This window comes from Gasterosteus aculeatus, chromosome 1, assembly GCF_964276395.1.
Source record: "Gasterosteus aculeatus chromosome 1, fGasAcu3.hap1.1, whole genome shotgun sequence".
Classification (NCBI taxonomy): domain Eukaryota; kingdom Metazoa; phylum Chordata; class Actinopteri; order Perciformes; family Gasterosteidae; genus Gasterosteus; species Gasterosteus aculeatus.
Window position 1 is genome coordinate 5,547,447 of NC_135688.1, and position 23,379 is coordinate 5,570,825.

At 44.6% G+C, this 23,379-nt stretch overlaps 2 protein-coding genes across 3 annotated transcripts in view; one reads left to right on the plus strand and one right to left on the minus strand.

The window, feature by feature from the left end:
* veph1 (ventricular zone expressed PH domain-containing 1) overlaps positions 1-23,013 on the minus strand; it is a 49,597-nt gene extending 26,584 nt beyond the window's left edge. Inside the window, exons 1-5 of one of the 2 annotated variants that reach the window (XM_040183157.2) lie at positions 22,817-22,957; positions 20,795-20,895; positions 16,148-16,664; positions 15,757-15,975; positions 13,669-13,843 (exon numbers count right to left, since the gene is read on the minus strand). In XM_040183157.2, the coding sequence (XP_040039091.2) occupies positions 13,669-13,843; positions 15,757-15,975; positions 16,148-16,285 (532 nt within the window). In that variant the 5' untranslated portion in view covers positions 16,286-16,664; positions 20,795-20,895; positions 22,817-22,957. Of the gene's footprint in view, positions 1-13,668; positions 13,844-15,756; positions 15,976-16,147; positions 16,665-20,794; positions 20,896-22,816 lie in introns of both variants that reach the window. The other variant, XM_040183163.2, reaches the window with a different exon arrangement.
* Positions 1,951-8,729, plus strand: ptx3a (pentraxin 3, long a). The gene is made up of 4 exons (XM_040183214.2): positions 1,951-2,342; positions 4,435-4,594; positions 4,797-5,227; positions 6,981-8,729. Exons 1-4 carry the CDS (start codon positions 2,204-2,206, stop codon positions 7,613-7,615), a joined length of 1,365 nt encoding a protein of 454 aa, XP_040039148.2. The 5' UTR covers positions 1,951-2,203; the 3' UTR covers positions 7,616-8,729.
* Positions 23,014-23,379: the final 366 nt, after the last annotated feature.

A 23,379-nucleotide genomic window follows, 5' to 3' on the forward strand; every position in this document is an offset into this window, starting at 1 on the left:
TCTTGTCAATGTGTTCATCCTGGACGTCGTAGAACCTTCCAGAAGGTCAGAACATTGTGTTTCTAAACGTTATATTGTGTTTGTTTTACAGCCACTCGCCATCAGAGATTGAGGATTACGAGCCAGATGCTGCAGGTCCTCGCTCAAGGTGTTCTTGTTATTTACTGTTTGCATTCATGTGAGTCAGTATATTTAAAATGATTTAGCAGGTCTATATTGTTAATGTGGACTGGAAAAGAGATATGTTTTTAAGTGCTTTAGTTATTCGTTATTTTACGATTGTATTATTTCTTCATTCCAAACACGCTCTAAATTTTGATCGTCGTTGAGGAATACAAATGTCCTACATCATTTGTCTTAAAGACATGTTACAAACTGCACCAATTATGTAGTTAATGTGTATTTGAGTGTTTCATTTGGGGGAAATCGAATGCAAAAGTAGTGGGTTGTAAATAAACGGTAATAACCTGACATTATCAACTCAAATGAAACCTTTTATCATGACGCATTTATTCTTTTACTACCTATTAGAGTGAAGCGCTTCATAAAAGCATCCCAAAGATGCTCTGAAAACAAGCTGAATTATATGCTTTCTGCTAATAAAATATGAAAGCTTAATGAAACACGTTGAACAAACATTGTTTTGTTTTAGAGATGTAAGCAAAGCAGCGTTTGCCACTCAACACAACTCCCTCTCTGTCTGTGGAGCTGTTTTGTGCAGATAACAAGAGAACAAGTGTGTGTTTCAGTCGGTATTTGGGAGAGAGAAAGCAGACACAATGAAAGAGAGACACCGGCAGAGTGAAAGATGGAGGGAGGGGGAGCGAGATAAAATCTCATGAGGAAGTCATTATTTCCCTCCCCTTTCGAAAAAACACACACATACGCGCAGGGATACATGCTGACAAACACTCACGACACACTAATTCACATACAGTATACACACACAAAAACGTACAAACCCATATGGTGGGGCGGACAAATAAATAAATAAACCGAGCAAGAGAACAATAAACCTATTTAGAAACCGTTAATGTCTGGCTCCTACACACACACACACACACACACACACATCTCTGCATGAGGCAGAAATCAGGAAAGTTGGTGTTCTGTGCTTCCTCCCCCCTTCCAGTGCTTCTTCCCGCTCCCCTTTCTCTCAGTGAGTCGAAGGGGCTGCCGCAATATCTGGTTACAACACACAGCACCTCCAACGACGCATTACTCACCGCCTCGCTCGCTCGCAGGCCTCAGAGCCGCGTTCTACGCTTGCGACAGAGTGAAAAGTTTTCAAGAGGATGAAACATTTAGCAAGCTCTTTGCATATTTACTAACTTACTCACAGGGTGCTCTTCCCGTGTTTGCAAAATTGTGAGTGATAAAATGGTTTATGAGATTTTGAGACGGGGCCCATTTCAAGACGCTGTTTGTGGTGTCAATTTAAAACAGATCACTAGTCTCTCAGGCCTCTTAAATAGTGATTAGTTTGATCAGTCAAGCGTGTCCAAGTCAACAAAGGAGGCAACAATCTCATTTTGCAGATTGCAATTAGAAAAGCACACATGGCAAACTGATTTGAAAGAGAGAGAATATAAATCAGTTGCTATGTTTACAGACAGTGTGGTTGCACTAAGGATTAAGGCCTGATCACTATTTGATCATCTGACCACTTGTGTTTATCTGTAGCTATGTCACTGTCTCCTGATGTACATTGTTATGCGTTTAATAGCATAAAGGCTGCAGGTTGCGTTTAACGGTTAATGGAGCAAACCAACGCACTAAAGAACTATTGTCAATGTGCGTGTGCAGCGCACGTAGCCCCTCTTGGGTAGAAGAACTTTACACTGCCAGGCTTCCTGCCAAAGGATTGCTCAGCATTCAGAGAGAGAGAGAGAGAAAGAGAGGGGGAGGGGGAGGTGGGGAGTCATTGGGGGGGAGGGACAAATATTGTATCAGAGAGTGAGGGGTTGAAAAAGACAGAAGTGGACCTGCAGCACAGTAGAAAGTGAGACAGACGGGGAGAAGCAGCAGAGATTAAAAAGAAGCCAGTCGCAATCGCACAGACACACACACACACACACACACACACACACACACACACACAGACAGGCAGGTTAGGGAGAGGACCTGAAACTTAGCAGACACACACTCTTTAAACTCTCTCTCTCTCTCTCTCACACACACACACTCAGTCGGCGGCAGCAGCATGTTCCTTCGGAGGCTCCCGCAGGCCGTGTGCGCGCTGCTGGCGTGCGTGTGCCTGATCCTCGCCTACGAGGACGAGATGGAGGTCAACTACGCCGACAACTACTACAACGAGATCACGGAGGGAGAGAACCCGGAACGTAAGTGTTAAACTGGGCTGCGTATCTGACTGGGATTCTCAGGAGGACATGTTGCCATTTCATTTAATCCCGGCAGCGTGTAATTGATTCCTTGCTGGATTCCTGCACGGGGGGTTGGGGAGGGGGGGTTGTGAAAGGTGAGTTAGGGACTTTATAATTTATCATCACTTTATGTTCAGTACCATCACTGGATCTGACAAATATGCTGTGCGAGCAGAACTTTTAAACTGACAAGAAAGAGCTGGACTTTTAATACTGATTTTAATGTAGCGATGGAGGGGAAACAAAGGAGTGAGAGTCGGGGGGGGGGGGTCCAGTTACACAGAAGCCGCCTCACAGGCTGCAGAAAAAAGTCAGAGAAATAGAGTCGCGGCGGTTAATTGTTGGGGATTTGCTGGGTGCTCTGCGTTTGATATGATAAGGCGGCTCAAAATAAGGTGATAAAGAAGAAGAGAGAACAGATCGCGGCGCGTAGGGTGCAAAGACTCGGCAGGCACGGACTGTATGGGACGAGCAGCATCAAAGAAAATGCTGAGCAAGAAAAAACACGTTACATCATGAATGACTGGTCACCCACCGCAGAACCACCACAGTGCACCGCGTCATCAGAAGATACAGTTGCCTCAAACATTCTTGATGATCCCGATGAGAAAGTGCATGTGCAATTAATCCCTCCAAGCTTGGATTTGGCATTAGCTTGTTGTCCTAAAACTGGCAGGAAGTGTAATTGCAGGAAGGTTCTGCTGCGGGCATAGCGACCAGATTAAACCGAGGAAAGAGGTGGGAGCAACGGGGTCGAAGAGACGCACATTTTCATAGTTGGCTTGCTGGACTGAGGGGAGAAAGTTAAATCACGTGGGTCACATGCAGTTGTGTATGCAGGTGTTAAGAAAGGGGGTGAGGGGCGGAGAGAGGGAGGCCCGTAGGAAGACACAGATCAGTGCATCTGACCTGCTTGTATCTGGTGGGAGTGGAATTTACATCCACAAGGGCAGAGAGGTCGTGACACAGTTCATGTTTTAAATGAATGACAGAGGGAGACGTGCAGCACTCCTCCTCCATCCAAACGCTTTTCTTCCGTCTGCTTTTGTGCAGGTAAAGTACTGTTTGCGGATTCATTTATCCAATTGCTTGGTGAAATGACACAAATAAATGTCATTCATTCATTAAGGAATAGTTTTACAGGCAGTAATGGCTCACTGAAATAATAAGAGGACAAAAAGACACTACTCACTCGCAGAGATTTGTCTTTGGCAGACGTGCACTTTTGGTTCGGTTAAGTTAGAGTGTGTGAAGCTTCTGTCTAATCGCTTTGAACTTTGGGGAACGAGCAGACAAAACACGTCCTGCCGTCCCGTGATAACTGATAACTCTAACGGGTCTAACGGGTAGTGAGAGCGGCCCGAACGTCAATCAGAGCGGTGCGTCTGGCACTTTGTCGCTCTGCAGGTTTTGCTTTATCTCGCTCTCCTTCTCCCAGCAGCTCTTTCCTTTTCATTGTAAACAAAACCTTCCTCTTCCTCCCCTCTGTGGCCTCGTTCACGCCGGGAGCCCAGATGATGTTTCCGGGAAAGCAAAGTGGTTTATGAGTCAATTGTTTCTCTCTCAACAACTCTCCCCTAACAACCTCATTTATCATTTCCCGCATCTTTACTCATCATTTTACCGGTTTTCCAGCTATCTGTGTTTAAGTCGATGCACTCATAAATCACTCCGATCTCAACACAGATATAATACAAGCCCATAAAAACTTTCTGAGTATATCGTTTTCTCCAAATACTGATATCATCACACTTTTCAGTTTTTGTCACGGTCAAATAAACCCAATGACAGTAACTGTGAATCCATGTGTACATTGCAAAAAGAAAAATACAAATTTCTCACACGTGGCCCATTTACCAAAATGCAAAACAAATACGAGCTACAAAAGGTGGTAACTGCTTCCATCTCCTGAACCATTATGGAAAAATCAGCAGTTGAGACAAAAGCAAATCCATCTCTACATGCGTGCTTTACAAACGTCAACCACTTTATCTCGTTTGTTCTTTAGCTCAATGTTTCTCTCCCCTCTTCTTACAATTCCTCCACGCAGCCACACCGAGTCAAGCGCCCTGCATTTCCCGCGACCTGACCAGATGGGACAAACTCTTCTCAATGATGGAAAGCAGCCAGATGAGAGAGAACATGCTGCTTCAGTATGCGGATGACATCACCAAGGTGGAGATGGCTTCACTGCGTGCAGAAATCCTCAGGTTGGTTGAACAAAGACAAAGAAAGCTAGAAAACAATTGTTTTTGAGAGGTTAGAACAATTGGTTGATGGATTAAATGAATACTTTAGACCAGTGTCTTGAATTCATCCTGTTCCCGAACTCCTATGGTATCAATTGGGAACAAAGAATGGTTTCAGGTCAAATGTTGGTTCAAACATGTAACGTTGGTCCATTCTGGTCAGGTTCATAGTCCAGTATGGTGGCACCTGTGGAACTGCAATGGAGTCAGCAGGAAGAAAGATGGCGTCGCTGTTAGAGAGCCGCTTCAAAGAAACCATGGAGCGCCTCAAGCCCAGGGATTCGGCTTCAGGTGCTGCTGCTGCTGCTGCTGGAAATTCTGTGTGGAATTTGAACCAGCTGGAGGACAAGCTCCAGCAGCTCCTCGCCGCAGCACGAACGCAAACTTCGCGCCTCACCAAGCTGGAGACCAGCTGCCACAGCGGCCCAGCAGCGGGGATGGGGTTGAATACGAAGCCGGGATCCAAGCTCCCAGAGGAGCAAGAGGTCACGCCGCGAGAGGCGGCTTTAGACGGGGTGCTGGCTGCCATGCAGAGGGCGAGGGTGGAACTGGAGGAGGTGCTCAGGTCATCCAGGCAAAGATTACTACCCGCAGGTGAGATGTCCATCTTAACGTCAGCCATTTCTGCGTCTGTCATTACCTGTTGCTCTCAGATGTGTTTACCTTCACCTTTCTCAACAATGGCAGAAGAAAATAACAACGTTGGAGTTTGACCACTGAGGTCAAACTCCAAGTAAACGAAGGAGAAGCCCTTGCTGGTGAACAACTAATCACGCAGCATGTGGTTGTGCCAAATACCTTTCGCACTTAGTCTGTATGTCTCCAGGCGTGTTGCTCCTCCTCAAGTAGCAACCGTTTCTTTTCTCTTCACAATTACAACGCGGCCAGTTCGAACATGGAGGAGACGGGTCACTTTGTATAATGTTCAATAACTGGATCTTATTGACGTCTGTTAAACATTTATTCACAACACAACAACGACAAGTCTCACTTAAGACTTTACTTAAATATATGAATAAAGTTTTGCGTGTTTAAAGGTGATAATGGAAGCCAACCAATGCAGGAAAGGATAACGCAGAACTTTAGTTGGACTCACTGAACACAAACATGATATTCGATGGGATTGCATGGCATATGGTTTCCATTATCAGAGCTACTACTCTGGTTTATCTTGCTTGAAAAAACACTGACTAATTCCAATGCAACTTTAGAGGTTAAGTGACTAAGTGTGAGTTGGGGAGACTTGGACCAAGTGGAGTCCTACAAAAGCACCACTAAAGACAATTTCCTTTCACAGAATGAATTAAGAACTGCAAAAAAAAAAAGGATGCGTAATATTATTTATGCACGTGCACACACCTTTACAGGCCGGACGTATAAATCTGGCCTACATAACGACCAGAGGGAGATGAAATCATTAGCCGGTCGCCACAAAAACCACAGCCAAGCACCCCGGTAAACAGAACCAGATGGAAACCATCCTGAACACTCATACACACACACACACACACACACACACACACACACTCTCACACACACACACTCACACTCAGCATTTTCACCATTATTTTCTGAGTGGCAGAAACCTGAGACAAATGAAACAATGATTTGGCATCCAGGAGAGAAAAAGGGAGAAGAGGAGACTAATCAGGGTACAGAATAGACGAGAAGACCAAAAGAAAGGATGATGTAAAAAATATATATATATATATATATATATATAAAATGGGACAAAAAGCAATAGTTTTCCCTAAGGATAAATTAATCTCAGTTGTTTTACGCACCAAATAAAATGTCTCAAACAACAAGGGTTTTCAACTCAGAGGGACTTCAGAGGGGTAAATCAGAGTGAATGAGTAGGTTTGAATGATTAGAAAGAGAGGAACAGCGGAAATGATGAATGAAGCAGAACAGACCAATGAACCGGGTAATCCAGATGACCCAGGGGGGGAGGAGTGTGTGCGGGAGTGTGTTATTGCATCTATGCATTATTAAGGAAGGACAAGAAACTCCCATGGCTCACAAACTCATCACCTGAACTTAAACTGAACTTTAACATAAGACCATGTGGTAATATAGCACAGGCTCAAGATAGCTTTAGTTAAATATGTCTCCTACCAGGAAAGAGTTCAAATCAAAACTACAGAAGCCGAGTTAACATCAAAGTATTCCCCATATGACCCGGATCTCTGACTCTCACTTCTAACTTCATGATTTCTTTTCTCGTGTGAAATTTTCTTTGTTTCAAATATCTTTAGCATAACAATTTAGAATAAGAAACGTTTGCTGTATGTTCCCCCAATGATTTAAGTAGAATCAATGGGACCAATTCTGTTTTCATCCTCAGGTTTAGAGACGGCCCTCCTCTTCCCTATGCGCTCCCGTCGAATCTACACCTCCGTCGTACCGGACGCCCCTCTCTCCCTCTCCTCCTTCACCGTCTGCATGTGGGTGAAGCCGACCGCGGTGTCCAACAGAACCGTGCTGTTCTCCTACGGCAACCGCCGCAACCCGTACGAGATCCAGCTGCTGCTGGGTCACACCTCCGCGCACCTCACCGTCGGAGGGGAGGCTCACCTGGTGGAGGCCCGGGGGGTGGTGAGCCCCGGAGGCACGTCGGAGTGGGTCCACTTGTGCGGGGCTTGGTCTTCCGAGCGGGGCCTGGCGTCCCTGTGGGCAGCTGGGAAAAAGGTGGCCTCCTCCCCCGGAGTGGCGGAGGGGCACGTCTTACCCGACGGAGGCTCCCTCCAGCTGGGGCAGGAAAGAGCGAACGGGGTGGCGGGGTTCGAGGGAGGGCTCGATCCAAAGGTGGCGTTCGCCGGCAAGATGACGGGGGTGAACATGTGGGACAGGGTGCTGTCAGAGGAAGAGATGTCCCAGCTGGCTTTGCGGGAGGGTCCCGGCGCCAACCCAAGGGGGAACGTGGTGGCGTGGGGGGTGACGGAGATGGTGCCGCACGGAGGCGCTCAGTTCATCAACTAGCAGGTGGTGTAACTCTTCATCGTCATTGTGAACATAAGCTTTCATGATGAAACTGAAGAGAGCAACTTACAAATCACCTTTGTCCCTAAAGTTTGACTTATTATGTGATTTTTGTCTTCATCATCTCCATTGCTATTATTGCTGCAATGAATTTTACTGTAAATGTTTGAATGAGTGAGAGACGATGCTGCGAGAGACTGAAATGTCTGAACCGAGGTCATAATATAAAAACACACACTCACGCTGACGTACATTCAGCTTAGATAACTTAGCAGAAGAAGAAGCGCTGCATTTACCAAAGACTCTACCAATTAGACTACAGGGAAGACAAAGAGTCGTTTGTTCCCAGCAGACAGCGGGGAAATAAGAGGTCACGGACAATTACACAAGATTCGCTTGCAACGGTAGAACGATGCAGTTTGAACAGTAACAATAGCGTTTGATCTCTTTCTACGGAAACAGTTATTCAATTATCAATTCAACACATTCAAGACCGTAATATGTTCCATCTTCTACAATTGTTGACTGATTGACAGTCGTCTGTCCCAATTACAAGTGAAAGCAGAGTTTCCCATTCATTTGTTAATAATATGTTGCCTTGTGCAGTGCAGCATTTAATACAGGTCTTTTTGCTTTAATGCATTGACAACCAGCAACTGCAGAAACAGCTTCAGGCAACATCATTTAAGCAACTTTTTAATTAATTCTCATACTGTCCTTGAATTTTTGAAAGCTTTTAAATCATTTTTAAGATCTTACATTCCCAAACATATACTCAAAGTGTTTACATTCATATGTTATTGTTAGTTTATTTTGTGAGGTAACCGTAGGGTTATATTTGTGTGTTGTCTTTTCAAACTACGTAATGTAATTGGAGTAAAACCATTAGATTTGTAACCCAAGATTGACATTGTTTATTTTGTCATTGTTAAAAGAAAATGAGGGCAATGTTTACAGACTAATTCTTTATGAAATAACTTGTGTTATAATGTAAATTACTTTTGATGTTCTTGTGAAAAGGTGAAAATGAATGTATTTTGCACATAAATATATTTTGTATAACATGACTGTATGAATGGAGAGTGAGTGAATAAACATCTCATGTTATAATATATTCTCTTGCAGTCTCAGTGTTTTTCTTTCATTTCATAATCTGTTTAAGTCCTATTAAGGCTTATAGGTACAATCAATAAATACAGTTTAATTGGTCACATTTTCTGTTTACTCAAAGCTTTAGGCACAGTAAAATGTCTTGACGGTATTTTTTTGACAACCGTTCCTTCAATCAACTTCACACTTGCCTGATGAATTGCAGCAAAGAAGTACAATTTCAAATACGAGCTCCTGACAAACTGATTAGTAGTTCCTTATGTTCCCACTGTATATTTGGCACAATCCCACGTCATCTGAGACTAGGGGTGTAACGATTCATTTTAACAACGATTCAGTTCGAATCGCGATTCAATTCATGTACAATCTAGGTTAATTTAGAACGATTCGATTTGATTCAGTGACTTGAAATCGATTCAGTAACTTTACTGGACAGTGCAGGCAAAGTTTCCGAGATCCCTGTTGTTTCTTGTAAGGAAATCAGGTTTAGATTAATTATGGATATTATAAACAAGCAAACAACAATTAATGGCAAATGTATTGAGCTTTTATTTGAATGAAGTGCCATTTTCAATGTAAACATTACACAATAATTACACAATGTTTGGATCAATTTACAGAACCCCGGATTTTCAACCACATTGTAGGGTCGCATGTTTTTACAGATAAACTTGGTAATTGTTACTGTGATGTTGAGTTTCGTGCTGGCGAGGCCTGAGGTGTCTGCAGAGCTGGAGTTACCTGCTGCTGCTGCTGCTGCTGCAGCGGTAACGCTGCTAGAGGTCCTGACTGTCGGCGTGTTGTTTAATCCCACGGCGCCTTAATAGATGGCTGGAAAGATTCGTCGTGTTTCCGTGTTTTTTTAGTTGTCTTCTACATATTCTACAAACAGCGACCGACTTATTTAGACACCTCCGTGTTTGCAAAAGCCAAAATGTTTCCACGCGCTGGATCAATAAGTTGCTTTGTAAATGTCTCGCTCGCAGTCGTCTCCTCCACGCTGTGTTTTGTTGTTGTTCCGAGTTTCGCGCGGCTGCCGCTGCGTACTGATGACGTCACAGACAGGCAGACTGAATCGAGTAACGTTTAACGTGTCTAAAGTGCTAAAAAATAAACAAACACACACACATCCATACAATTTTTGTACTTAAATCCAATGTGCAGTTTCCAAGTATCGATACAATCGATTATGTACCATTTCAATCGATTTGTAATCGATATATGTCGTCCGGAATGACGATTTGCGGAGCACAGATCGATTCAGTTGGATCGCAGGAATATAAATCGATTAATCGATTCAGTGAATGGATCGTTACACCCCTATCTGAGACTGTTGTCATCCTTTCAGATCCCTATCGGGACTCATTTCTCTCACCTGGTCCTTGACATCCATCTCACATGCAGCATTCCCTCATTGGTCCCTCGCTATTTAGGTCTGCTTCACTCACACTTGATTCTTGCCAGATTGTGTGTGTTTGCTCTCCAGCAAACACATTTGAATTTTCCTGAACTTAGTAAACCCAATCCTGCGTTGTGCATTTTGGTTCCGGTACGCAAGTCCTTGTAATTTGCAGCAATGCTGTCTGACACACTGGCAGTGTTCCAAATGCATGCTGCATAAATCCTGATCTGCATTGATGTAAAATTTAGCATTGCTAGATGATCCACATTTCTCAGATCCTAAACGATACACCTGCCGTGACTAAAATGTAAATGCAAGTCATCAACTAAAACTAAGCGTTTTAATTTGTCGTAGAGTAAATCAATATTTAAATAACTAATATGTGTTAGTGTGTTGTACACTGAGCGTCCTCGCCATGTGACCATCTTGTGTACGGATGGAAAGGTTTGTACAACACAAAGAAAAAAGCCTTGAGCTACATTTGTCTCCTTGCACCAATGCAACAGGAAAAATGCCAAAGAGTCAAAAAAGCACACACAGAAAATGATATCCAGTATATGCAAAATAAATGACACCAGCAAACACAGACAAATAGTACGCAAGTTGTTGTGCAGCTCACACTCGCTTATAGTCTAAGCGTCCTGCTGCTTGCAAGATAATGACGCGTAGCAGGTTTCTCCTGCAGCTGGAACCTCTGGAGAGTCTCCGACTGCTCCTGTGACTGTGACCCATCATGAGAAAGTCACCTTTCACACTGACTCACATCCAACGCACCCTCACAAACGTTTCTCACTCTGCCTTCTCTTTCCCTTACAAGACCAAGTACATTAACTGGACGTGTTTTGCAAGACACAATACATTCCACACTTCAGTGTTTTACTCTGACTTTAACTTTAACTCTTAGCTCTAAAATCCTTACGGGGCCAAAGCGATGCCATATGTCTCCACGTGCAGGTACTGTGTGTTTGTGTGACATATGATGATGGCCCGGGCCTTACTTTAGCCAGCCATAAAAACCTTTACGCTACCTCCCGCTTTCGACTTTCTGCAGCCAGTGAACACGCACGCACATCCTCGTTGTAAATGCAACAAACCACAAAAACAAAAATGCCACAAAGGACGAAATGCACAGTGATAAGGAGGAAATCAGTGAGAGCAGTGAATGCAGCGACCTCAGAAACAAACTTAAGTGTAAACACACACACATGCAGAGCCCATCCAGACTGTGTGATCACACCCTCCCATCATCAACATCACCCGAAACCCATTACATCAGCTCACATCTTGAACAGAGGGGCTGCTGGGGAAAAGAGAGCTCATCTGTTTTTACTTGTACACGCTTTTCTATGTGTGAGCGGTGTGTACAAAGGTTTGGCATGTGTTTTTAGTCTGCTGTTTATGTTGCGCTGTGTTTACGTTGCGGTTCGAGAGAAGAGGAGTAGAGTCTAGCTGGGCTCACGGAGGCGACGCGACGGCGGACCGTTCACAGCCCAGTAGAGGAGTCTCAGTGCGCCACAGTGGGGGCACAAATTTGAAACCGTCTCGGTCGCTGTAAACTCTGACCAAGGAAACGTAAATCTCAATTTACTTTTATAAAGCCCTCAAGCAAGCCTTCTCGCAGTATGTGTACGTGTGTGTGTGTGTGTGTGTGTGTGTGTGTGTGTGTGTGTGCATGAGTGTGTGACCCAACATCAGTTTCTAACCCCTGTCAAGCTTCTCACCATCTATTTTCATATTACTTCTTATCCCTGCGATCGTTTTCTGTTCTAAGCTCTTAAAAAAGGCCACGTTTTGTGTTTCAGTGTCCTGACATTTGATATTATGGGATCTTTTGGGATGTCATAAACCTATTGGAGGGATATTTCCTGATCAAAGTTCTGTTACAGTTATTATGACTGGATCTCCCCAGAGCGGCCGACCGATTCGATATGTTCATGTGGAAAACAATCAAAACAAGGACCTACTCGTAGAAACGCTGCTCCACAGCTTCACTAGAGCAGAAATCTAAAAGAAAAAACATCCATAATGAACCAGAGAAGAGAAGATATTGCATTAGCTGATTTGATTTGCTCTTTTGTAGAACCTGGGGTGTTTCGAACTTCAGAGTCAACATCTGCAGCGTAATGCTCTCCGGACATCAACAGTAAGCCACGTCGACAGGCATATGTTTTCAACACAGTACTTAAATGAATAACTAATCTTATTAGTCTCACATAGCAACTTCAACCAGAAAAACACCAGATTTCCGTTTCCCCATTGGCAGGGTATCTCTATTTTCAGGCAGTTTCATGACAAAAGTTGTAAAGTGTCTTTCAACGGTTTAACGCTCCAAGCCAAATCCCCGGCTAAACGTCCCATGCATAATAAACAGAGAGCGGAGAGCTAAGCTGTTTCATGTGCTGAGCTGCTGGCCGCTCGGTGGGAGCATCACTGGTGCTGCATGAGGGGATAAGCACCGAGCGATAGACTGTGTGTGTGTGTGTGTGAGGTAATAGTTCACCCTGTTGCCAAAAGCAAAAAAAAAACATCTCTACATGTAAGTGTGTGCAGAATCATGTTCACATAATGACAGCTGAACTATTTCAGACAAGGAGAACTGTTCTATTAAGTGAACCGCTGAGACACCTTATCCTCTTAATGGAGAAGCTGTGTCTGTGTGTGTTTGTGTTTGTGTGTGTGTGTGTGTGTGTACAAGCCTGAGGTGTCAACAGATCTCTATCAAGCAGTTAACTGCGGTTTTGAAGACAACTACACCCTAAGCAGGTTGAAAATCCTCTGTTTTCTAAATAGATCATATCAATACCTGAGGACAAACCCAACATGAGAGATCATTTCTATTATTTTGTCATTAGTAAAAAAAAAAATTGAACAATTATTTCATCAAACAGTACATGTCAACTAAGAATATTAACAGAGACACTGTACAACACAATTTTTTTTCTCCACACAATAACGTCTTACGTACGACTTTCTGCGCTGCATCAAAGGACCATCAAGGAAAATATGTTTTGCAGCTGCTGTTATTTACCATGATTATCATTATAAAAGCACTCAATGCAGCTCATGATAGGATAAGACATTGGGTTTGCTACTACAATGACTGCAGATTACAACACTAATTCATTTTTCCACTCCAGTAAACCAGCTAATCCCATTGTTGCACCACTCACAGTGAGAGCGTGAGTGTTTCTTCTACAAGTCCAACCCACAGCCGCTAAATAAATACAACAATGCCTATAATCAAACCCTTTTGATTTTCATTCTCCTGCAAAGCTCTTTCTGTGTCTCTCCTTCTCTTTGTAGTCCCAACAAAAGGCACACACACACACACATACCCCCCCAGCACACACACACACACAAACGAGCATCTGTATCTACATGGAGCAACCGAAAATGAGAAGAACTGTGCATTGCCTAGAATTTAAAAAGTTAAAACTCACTGACTTAATTTTCAAAAGCAACATCTAACATATGTCGTGTGCTCGTTAATGAATAAGTATGCATCCTTTTCTGCATGTAAACATGCGCGTGCGCGTCCTACCTCCGAGCACGCTGAGCGTTATGGCCTTCGTGTGTTCAGCCAGCAGATCCGCCTTGGCGATAGCAGCCAGCGAGAGATAACTGGACATGTTCCTGCTCAGCTCCCTGTTCCCGCTCTGCAGGAATCGAACCGCCACCGGGACGGCCAGCACCATGACAGAGGGACAACTGTAGTTCTGAGGGGACAAAAAGAAGAGAGCGCAAATAGTCACACCTCCAAGCAAAAGGAAGGGGACAAGTCGACATATATTTAATGGGTGGACAAATCTTTTCAGACTGACAGAAACTAATTTCTGGGTTCACAGCATGAAACAGTTTGACCTGAAAATAATCTGACCGCTGTGAACTATGTATCAAAGGTATGTTAAGTCATGTGACAAAAGGCAGTGGCGCTTTCCCCCAGCAGTAATGAGTGCCAGGAAGATTAAAACTATAAGCTTTAAGACACTTTTATGTTGCGTAAAGGAAAGGAAGTGTGTTGTGTTTGAGGACGCAGACACTGTGAACCTTGCAGGAGGAAGAATGAGTAAAGGGATTTGAAATGCACTAGCACCCTCAACAGGACAGACTGACACCAACTGTGTGATTGTTGGTGAGTTAGTGTGTGTGTGTGTGTGTGTGTGTGTGTGTGTGTGTGTGTGTGTGCAGAACAATAGAGGCAGAGAAAAAAAACATATTTAGCTGCAGAGGTCCAAAGGCAAAAGAAGACAGGCTTTAGATTTACATTTCTAAGACCCTCAGCAGTGATTCAATGAATTACGTGTGTTTTTGGATCGGTCATTTATCTGCGATGTTAACTGCACTTCTATTCACTGATTGGATTATTTCAAAGTAAACCATCCTTATGTACTTTTGCTTCAGAATACCCAGAATGCCTTTGAACCAGATGTTCAAGAGTTGAATATTTGTCGTCGTTCCATCTTTGTCTGTCATGTCTCTGTTCGCCCACTAGATGACCCCGCAGACGCAGTGTCACTGAAACGTTATTCCAGATGCCCCATTAATACTCTGTCAATCTACATTACATTACATTCATTTCTCCGCCCCATCTCTCGCTTTAATCTAATCCGGGAGTCACTTAAATGCCCAAATTAAAAATGATAAAGCCACGCAGATGCTATCATAAGGCTGAAATCTGCCGGCTGGTACGTGTGTGCGCGTGCGTTGTGCACAAGCAGTGAGCTGATGAAAATCTTGCTTTTTACTCTTCTCTGTGGGAGTCTGAGTGGAAGAGTCGGAAAAGTGTTTGTGCATTCAAAACGAAGAGAAGACAAACGAGTGGGAGAGAAGAGATGAAGATGAGTCAAAGGGCCAGAAGAAGGTCAGATAGAACGAGGGAGATCGTGAAAATACGCAGAATGAAATCAGGAGGAAACGAGACAGAACAAAATAGTGTGAAGAGAAGAAGTGCTTCCCTGATGACTGCTCAGAATTAAGACTTCACAGCCTGGAGTTGCTGTCAGAACCTTTAGTCTCACCTGCGCATGAATGTGTGCAGTTACTTTCCCTCAAGAAGCTGTCGCATTAAGATAGAATTAAGCACATTCCCAAAGGAAATGGAAGTGTGGGGGATAAGGGAGGGAGTGAGTAAGTGATAGCGAGAGAGAGAGAGAGAGAGAGAGAGAGGAGAGAGAATTTGCTTTTAAGTCTTTCAGCTTCAAAGACCTGATGGAGAAAGTGGCTCGATACGGATTTAAAATGCTGAGGGTCATTTTAAATCTGTACCGTGGCTACTTACCGCATCAGATCGCATGATGATGATGATTACATTCAGAATATTTGCCCTTAAAGCAAAAATCTTCTCAAAAGTGCCTTGGTATGTGCTTTTTGCATTTTAGTGTTTGCCCGAGTAGCCAGCCAACTCCAAAGCCTGCGACGCTGCTCTGCAAGATGTGCACTGATACATATCTGTGGTTATTTTTAGTTCGGCACATGGTAAATTCTCCTCGCCCAGAGGTGGGTTTGAACCGTAAACCAAAACCATAATTTCTCGGTGTCAACAGGTATGGCAAAGGTATGTAAAGCATGTGGCATTTGTGCTTTAGACATAACAAGCACAAATTAGAGTACAGTGTGTGTGTGTGTGTACCTGCAGGATACAGCTGGTGATGTCCGAGGCTATCTTGGTATGCGGCGTGTCCTCTGTGCTTTCGCCCTGCGGGGTGAGGTTATGTTCAAGACACGACTCCCACAGCCCCACCAGCGCCGTGCTGTGCCGCTCGATGGAGCCCGTCTCCCTTATGGCCGTGGTGATGCGCGTTATGCAAATCTCCACCACTGCCTGGTCGTTGTCATTGGTCAAATAGTCCTGTCAGCCGGCAGACGGTGAGAGGGCACGACATTAACCATACGGTGGTAAATGAAGGGCAAAAAAAAGATGAATTATGGATAAGGACGTGAATAATTATTCAAACTGACATTTGCCCGTGTCATTTTCTCTGCATAATGAGCATCTACGCGTGGTGGTTCTGCGTACTGACCTGTGAGCAGGAGATGGCCTTGATCTGGTCCAGAGCCTGAGACAGACAGGCTTCGATCTCTTTGTCCTCCAGAGAAAACAGGTCCCCTGCTCTGGACAGATCCCTCTGGCCGAGCACCTGGCCGAACAGCTGGTGCATTCTGGTGCTGGTTTCGGAACCGCTTTCAGACCAGAACGGGACCGGTGCTGCCCAGTTTAAGAAGCCTTAATGGCCAATGAATACATCCCCGACATGGTGATCAAGGAGAGCAAACCTTTGAATAAATAACCATTTAGAGAGAACACAACGCTTTTTGTATGTCATCAAACGAGAGTTTTTCAGACATTTTAGCGTCTAGTACTGTGAAAAGCACCTGATTAACAAAGACCACGCTACTATATCTCAAGAATGATTCATTATTTGGATTCGTGTTCAAATGCTCTTCGGTGCAGTCCAGTGTCGAGTAAGTTGAGTCTGCCTGAGGTCTGTTACCATGGAGACAAGGCGCTATCGGGAGAGCGCGTTCTACAGCAGAGGCCTGAGGACAGAAGGGAAGAAGAAGGAGAGAGGGATGAATAAATTAACTAAAGAGGACTAAATGCTGGCATAGTCATTTTGTATACAAATATGAATATTCTGGCGAGCAATAGATTGTGCAGCTGAGAATGAGAAAATCTCCTTCCAGAAGATTCAGACAACTTTTACAAGCAAGAGACGTGAAAAGGGGAGGAGTGGATGGAAGTCAATATTAAAAGACAAGTAACACTCAACAATATCTGAGGAGTTAGACAAGAGGATTTATATATCTGCAGCTGACACCGAGGGAAAAGACTGGTGTGAATGATGTGAACTGGATGACTCACGGTAATGTGTGACATATCAGCTACAAAATCATACATACCTAGAGAGGAACACACACAAACACACACATGCATGCACCCTGGGAATGTGTGGCTACAGTTTGCACTTCACAGAGCTGTTTGCTTAAACTATGCAGCCTCAGTGACACGTTGGGTGCTGGCGTGTGGGTGAAGTTATATTGTTTAGTCCAGTGCACATTCCACACTGTGCCACATTCAAATTACAACGATAACCCATGTCGCCTAAAAGGCTAAACAACTATATTGCCATTCAGTATACATTTCAGTACTGTATATTTCCTCATAATCCAAGAATGGTTGAATGAGAATAAACAGTCCTCGGCCTTGAAGTCTCATGAATTGCACGCACGGGTTTTTGGAGTTGAAAAGCAGCGTGTTAACCATTATCACTGTTCCTGTGAAATTCAATTAAACATTGAACTGCATAAGGGGCCTCGGCAGGGGTGAGGCAAGTTTTACACACAAATGCAAATGCGAACACATGCGCGCACAATCAATGAAGGCTTGTGACAAAAAGTGTTTTTCAATCAACAGCACGTCCCTCCGGTCTTTAAAGACACATTTTTAGCAAGTAGAAAAGACACACTGTGTTCAAAGCAGCGACCCTGTATGTATCTGTGACATTGTCTTCTCGCTAAGCCCGGTTTTCACTACAATCAGACGTCATCGCATCTCTGGAAGTCACATGGGAGCGAGCCCGAGCCAGAGCGAAGGGCGGCACAAAGCCGAGCACTTGGGAGGCCGTTGTCTCCTCCTGCCAAGTCGGTGATGGCCAGAGAACACCCCTCCCCCCCCCCCCCCCCCCCCCACCTACCCTCCCCCCCTCCTCCTCCCATTGCCAGGATACCACATCAGGAGTTCTTATTGGTCCGAGCCAGGCTGCTGGGACCACAACAACAAAACGACCACGAACACAGAGCGGAGCGATTCATTTCACACACACACACACACACACACACACACACACACACACACACACACACACACACACACACACACACACACACACACACACACACACACACACACACACCAGTTATCCTTGTACAAGCCACAATGTGAGTTATTTCTGTGCACGGGTGGAGGTACACTATGTGTGTGTGTGTGGTAGAGCTAGCAGACATCAATTACCTGCAGTGTTTTCTATAAATGCCGTACACATATATTCTTGAACGTTGACAGAACAGGATTGTGAGTTTATTGGGTGCGCAAATGTGGTCCTGCAATTAATCCTACCTATGATATTTTTGGAGATTTGTCACTTCAAAAGGAAATTCAGAAAGTAATTTAGAACAAAAAGCAGACTGGGTAGATAGATCTGAGCAAAAAACACGAAAAGAGTCAGGGCTGAGAATGGGACACGCTGAGAGAAAGAGAGCAGCAGCAGAGCGACAGAGGAGCTGACAGAGAAGAGAGAAAGCCAGCGGTTGGGTAATGTTTCGCTCTCCTGAATTCCCTGTGTAAGCTACTGACAACTCGCACACTGAGCTTCCTTCATTCTACCTGACTGCCTCACAATAGCTCTCATTCACCTACACACACACACACACACACACACACACACACACACACGTACGTGTACACTGTGCACAGGCCACCTTCTCCCACCAGGCGAGGGAACTGTTGTGTTCATTTACTTATCCTTTCCTGCTCTCACTGTGTCACAGCCAGGCTGAGTGTGTGTGTGTGTGCGTGTGTGTGCGTGTGTGTGTAGGAATTTCAGTTCTTAAACAATCAGCTAGTTACTATTAATCACCGAGCTACGGCTCAGTAAGCTCAGGAATGTGGCCTTTAAACACACGTTCGCAGCAAAGAAAATTGCAGTCGCTTGTGTCTCTCGAAACCTGTGTTTCTTCACTTTATACACAGTTGTGTGAACAGTTTTTACCCTTTTGTCCGGTCGGTACGGTGTCTGTCGTTCAAAAATAATCCCAATGAAGTCCGATTGAATGTAAAGCTTGGGCACCCGTACGTAGCGGGAGAGCTGTGTATGGGCCATTGGGCGGGTGCTGGGTGTGGGGGGCTATGTGAGGACAATGTGACTGAAGGGCCTCTCTCTCTTTCCTCCACCTCTGCCTCCACTTTCTTCACTCAGCGCTGTGAGAGAGGAAAACACTGGCTCTTTTGTATGACCTATAAGACAGATCAACCCCCCCCCCCCCCCCCCCCCCCCGTCCCTCCCTCGGCTCACTCGGCCCTATCTTACTGGGTAATGTGCACCTGCTCGGCCTGCAAGACCCCCCCCCACACACACACACACACTTTAGAAAGTAGCTGAGTGAATGGGAGAGACTGAAGAAAAAAAAAAGCCCTGCATTCCACATTAGAGCTTCATATCTGAGTAACTTTCTTTCAGTCTTTATTCCTGCACAGACGTTTTAAGAAGGGGGAAAAAGGGGTTCAGGATCGAGGCTGCATGGACGTCATCGCCAGAAAAAAAGCCATTTGAAATTCCTCACCTCACGCCATTGGGACAAAGACGGCCTTCTGGCCTTCGTTTTAACAGTCAGAAACCATTTGGAAAAACCTCCTCTGGACTTTCCCTTCTAATATTTGCTGTCGTTGGAGCCATGTGGCTCAATGATACTCTTACGACTGCATGTTCACTTTGTCAGAAAAAAATCTGTATTCATCTGGTTCATTTCTGACAATATGCAATCAAGTAGCATGCGTTTTAAAAATTGCACTAAAATGTGTCCAAATATCTATGGCACCTGTTGCTTGGTGTAGGGGAAAGTGGGAGTCCTAAGAAATTATTAGAATGTTTCTGCCGGCATGTGCTGCAAAACTTACGAGCGTATGACTTTCTTCTCCATTAAAAGCACAGTGAAATAAAAAGGTGTTCATTAAAAAGCCACAGTGAGACATAAATACGTACAAGTTAATTTAATCATTATTGATGACTCTATTATTTTCTCAATTAGTCGATTACTCGTTGAGGCTGGAGAATGTCAGAGAATGGTTCTATTTGCAACTGACAAATTCTTCAAACTGTGAGTTTAGTTTTGTTCAACCAAAAGTCCAAACTCCAAAGATATTCAGTGAAGTAAACACTGAGAAAACAAGCACGTCTTCAGCTCCAATTTGACATGAATAATCGGTAATCCGCTCTAATCCCATCAACTTCATGGTGATTTGAGTGCATCAGAATCATTCCAGGACTCCTTGAAAACCCTGTGAAGCATCGTCGTCCGCCAGAACGTCCCAAAAGTTCTATTTGTCTAACAACAACCAAACATTTTCAAATGTTTATGCCAGAAGGCCTCCAAACATTAAACAGGCAAAATACTCTTGTCGTGTCTTCCCGTCAAATCCTGAGCAGAAATCCACTCTCCATACGAACGGTTTTCTAAAGGCTGGTTTTCTTTCAGTTGTTCTCAATAACTGGGCCAATCCGTTACGCAACTGATGCCATGAAATGAATGAATAAGTGTGAGGACTAAGTCACTATGGAGAGATTCCTTGAGGACTTGTCTGGAAATAGGTCCAAACTGCCGCAAATAACTCTTCTTGAAACCCGGACACCTGAAAGTTTTTGCACAGGAAAATAATGCATGCGTGTACGGTATTATACGTGCATGTGTGTGCGTGTGGGACAAACGGGAAGGTCCTCCATTATTGATGCCCTGCTGTTGTGCAGCTGCAGAGTAACGTCTGGGAATTACAGTATGACGGCAGCTGGAGAAAATGGCAAGTGTGAAAGCACACTGAAGAGATGGGAGATGAAGGAAGACAGAGGGGGGAATGTGGGGGGCACCGAGCGAGAAAACGGGGGTGAGTATCTCACTTTGTGTCTCTTGAGGACCCGATGTGAGACAGCAGGAACCAGAGCACCGGAACACTCCATGTGCCACTCGCGGATGTCACGCTGCTCACTGCAGATGGGCTCTGAATACCAAAGAGGAGCATTGAAAAGGGTTCAATGTGACATTGTGGCCTTTCATCCTGCTGATGGACTAATCAATGTATCATTCCAGGTCAGTTACTAAGTAGTGCTATAAATAAAATACTACAGTATGGCAATCGGACATGAACTATAGAAGATTTCTTAATAAACCCACCTGATTGGTGAAAGAAAAACACATTTTGGGACCCACCATGATGGATTTCATGGTGAAATTTATTTAAGTTCCAGACAGGGGAAGAGAAACACAACAGAACCAAAAAGAACATCCCCTTCTAACAGAATGTCATTCCAGACTGATTTGGACTGGCGTCTCTGTGTGTTTTGGGATTTGTTAGTTTGTGTGTGTGTGTGTGTGTGTGTGTGTGTGTCTGTGTGTGAGTCTAAAAGTGTGGAGAGGGGGGATCCTCTTTGCCCTCAAGTTTGGTTCTGCCGCGCTGTGAGACTCTCGACCGCCGAGAGGATTTCCATAGCAGAAAGAAGTGCAGTATCGCCACACTCAGCCACACACACACACACACACACACACACACACACACACACACACACACACACACACACACACACACACACACACACACGCACACGCACACGCACATTTTTAAAGCATTCATTATTCACTGGTCCCTGCAGCCCAAACGCAGAGAGCTGAACGGAAGCATGTTTCAGCATATAAGGGTCTGACCCAGCGCAGGCTGAATTCAGTGCATCAAATATTAGCATTCTGAAAAAAGTCAGCTGCATTCAAATATTCCTAATATGTTTCTAAAAGTTAAGACATTTCTTTCACAATTTGAGTCACCCACATTATTTAGGTTTCCTGCCTCTGTGTGAGTAGGTGGATTAAACAGGTGATTAGACATATTACGCATTGGAGTGCATCAGAACAAGGAAATGCACAGCTGCGGAAAGATGACGCCATCCAATAATTCCTCATTCCAAGAAACTAAGTCAGATGATGAATCAAGCCATCAAGCCGGTGTAAGGCAACATGTTTGTAAATGACTCAATACAAGACAATGCTATATTTGACTTGATCTTTACAGTCCAGTGAGCAAGTGAATGAAAAATGTGTGTGCATCTGTCTTTTCCTTCACTGGCAGCCTCCACATGCTATTTGGATGGTGTTTACAGCAGTTTGGAAATCAATGTGAACTTCTTTCACCTTGTGGATGACGAGATCATTTAAATACCTGTTATTATAGACATAAGGCATGGAAATGACCCCCTTTTCCTGGGACGTAAAGATATCTGTCTCAGAAGCCTGTGACCTTGAGGAGTCCCTCCTCTCTACACACGGCAACACACACACACACACACGCACGGACCAAATGTGAGTAATGCGACTGAACTGGCCTTTCAAGCTGCAGGAAAACATTGCTCGGTATTTCCACTGAAACACTGAGAGGTCAAGGGAGTTTAAATGGAAGGTAAACAGGTGTAAAAAAAACAAAACTATCCAAGATAACTGAAATGTTTCCTAGATAAAACTTTTCACCATGAGGTGCCATAATCTCCGCGTGTACCTGTGCACTTTACCGTGCGAGGGCATATATCTACATCTTTAACAAGTAACCCTACATTGCATTCAAAGCCTTTGGTGACAACCCACGAAAACGCATCTCCGATCCACCTGCGCTGTCCTCCTGTTGAGATTTCACAGGTAAAACGCATTTGTCGCGCGACGCGGGCGGACGGCGGCGCATCGGTGGCGTGAACGAACGGTGTGTCTCCCCCCCACCCCCCCAACATCCAGATAACTTTCCCCACATCACGGAATGCTGGTGCCATTCGTTGCCTTTCGCCAGGCAACGCGTTTTTTGGTGTCTGTAATGATAGAATGTTGCCGTTCGCCAACAAATAAATAAATAACAACAAGAGCCTGAGTCATTTCCTCCGGCTTACCTGCCCCCCGCGCGGGACGAAGGACGCACCCGACCGTGGATGCAGAGCCGCGTTCGGTGAGCCCGAGCCTCGGTCCGAACGGAGCGGCGCTTGGCAGTACAAATTCCGCCTCCTCCGCTCCAAGTTGTCCCTCGGAGTAGACCTTCCATCCGCGCCAGCCGCCCCGCCGCTGCAAAAGCGCGCCACCGTGCGGTTCAGGAGGGCGCGGCGCTCAACAGGTGGATGGGAGTCGGTGTCGGGGGGACGGAGGGTGGTGGTATGGGGGCATTTGTGACCTTTGAAAGTAGATCATGGGTTTCCCTCAGCTGCTGATGCACTGATGGGAATAACAATGCACCAGAGTTCACGGGGATTTAGGTCACGGCATTAGGTTTTTAGGCTTTTATTAAATACATCCGTAATTAGTTAGTACTTATTAGTAATTATTAGTAGATTCAAAGTGAGCCTTGATAAACAGTTTCTGCAACTGGCCCAAATAAACTTGATTCTGATGTTAGTTTATGCGGTTGTAATTCTGCTTGGATTGAGATTAAAAAACGTATCGTTAGATTAGATTAAATTAG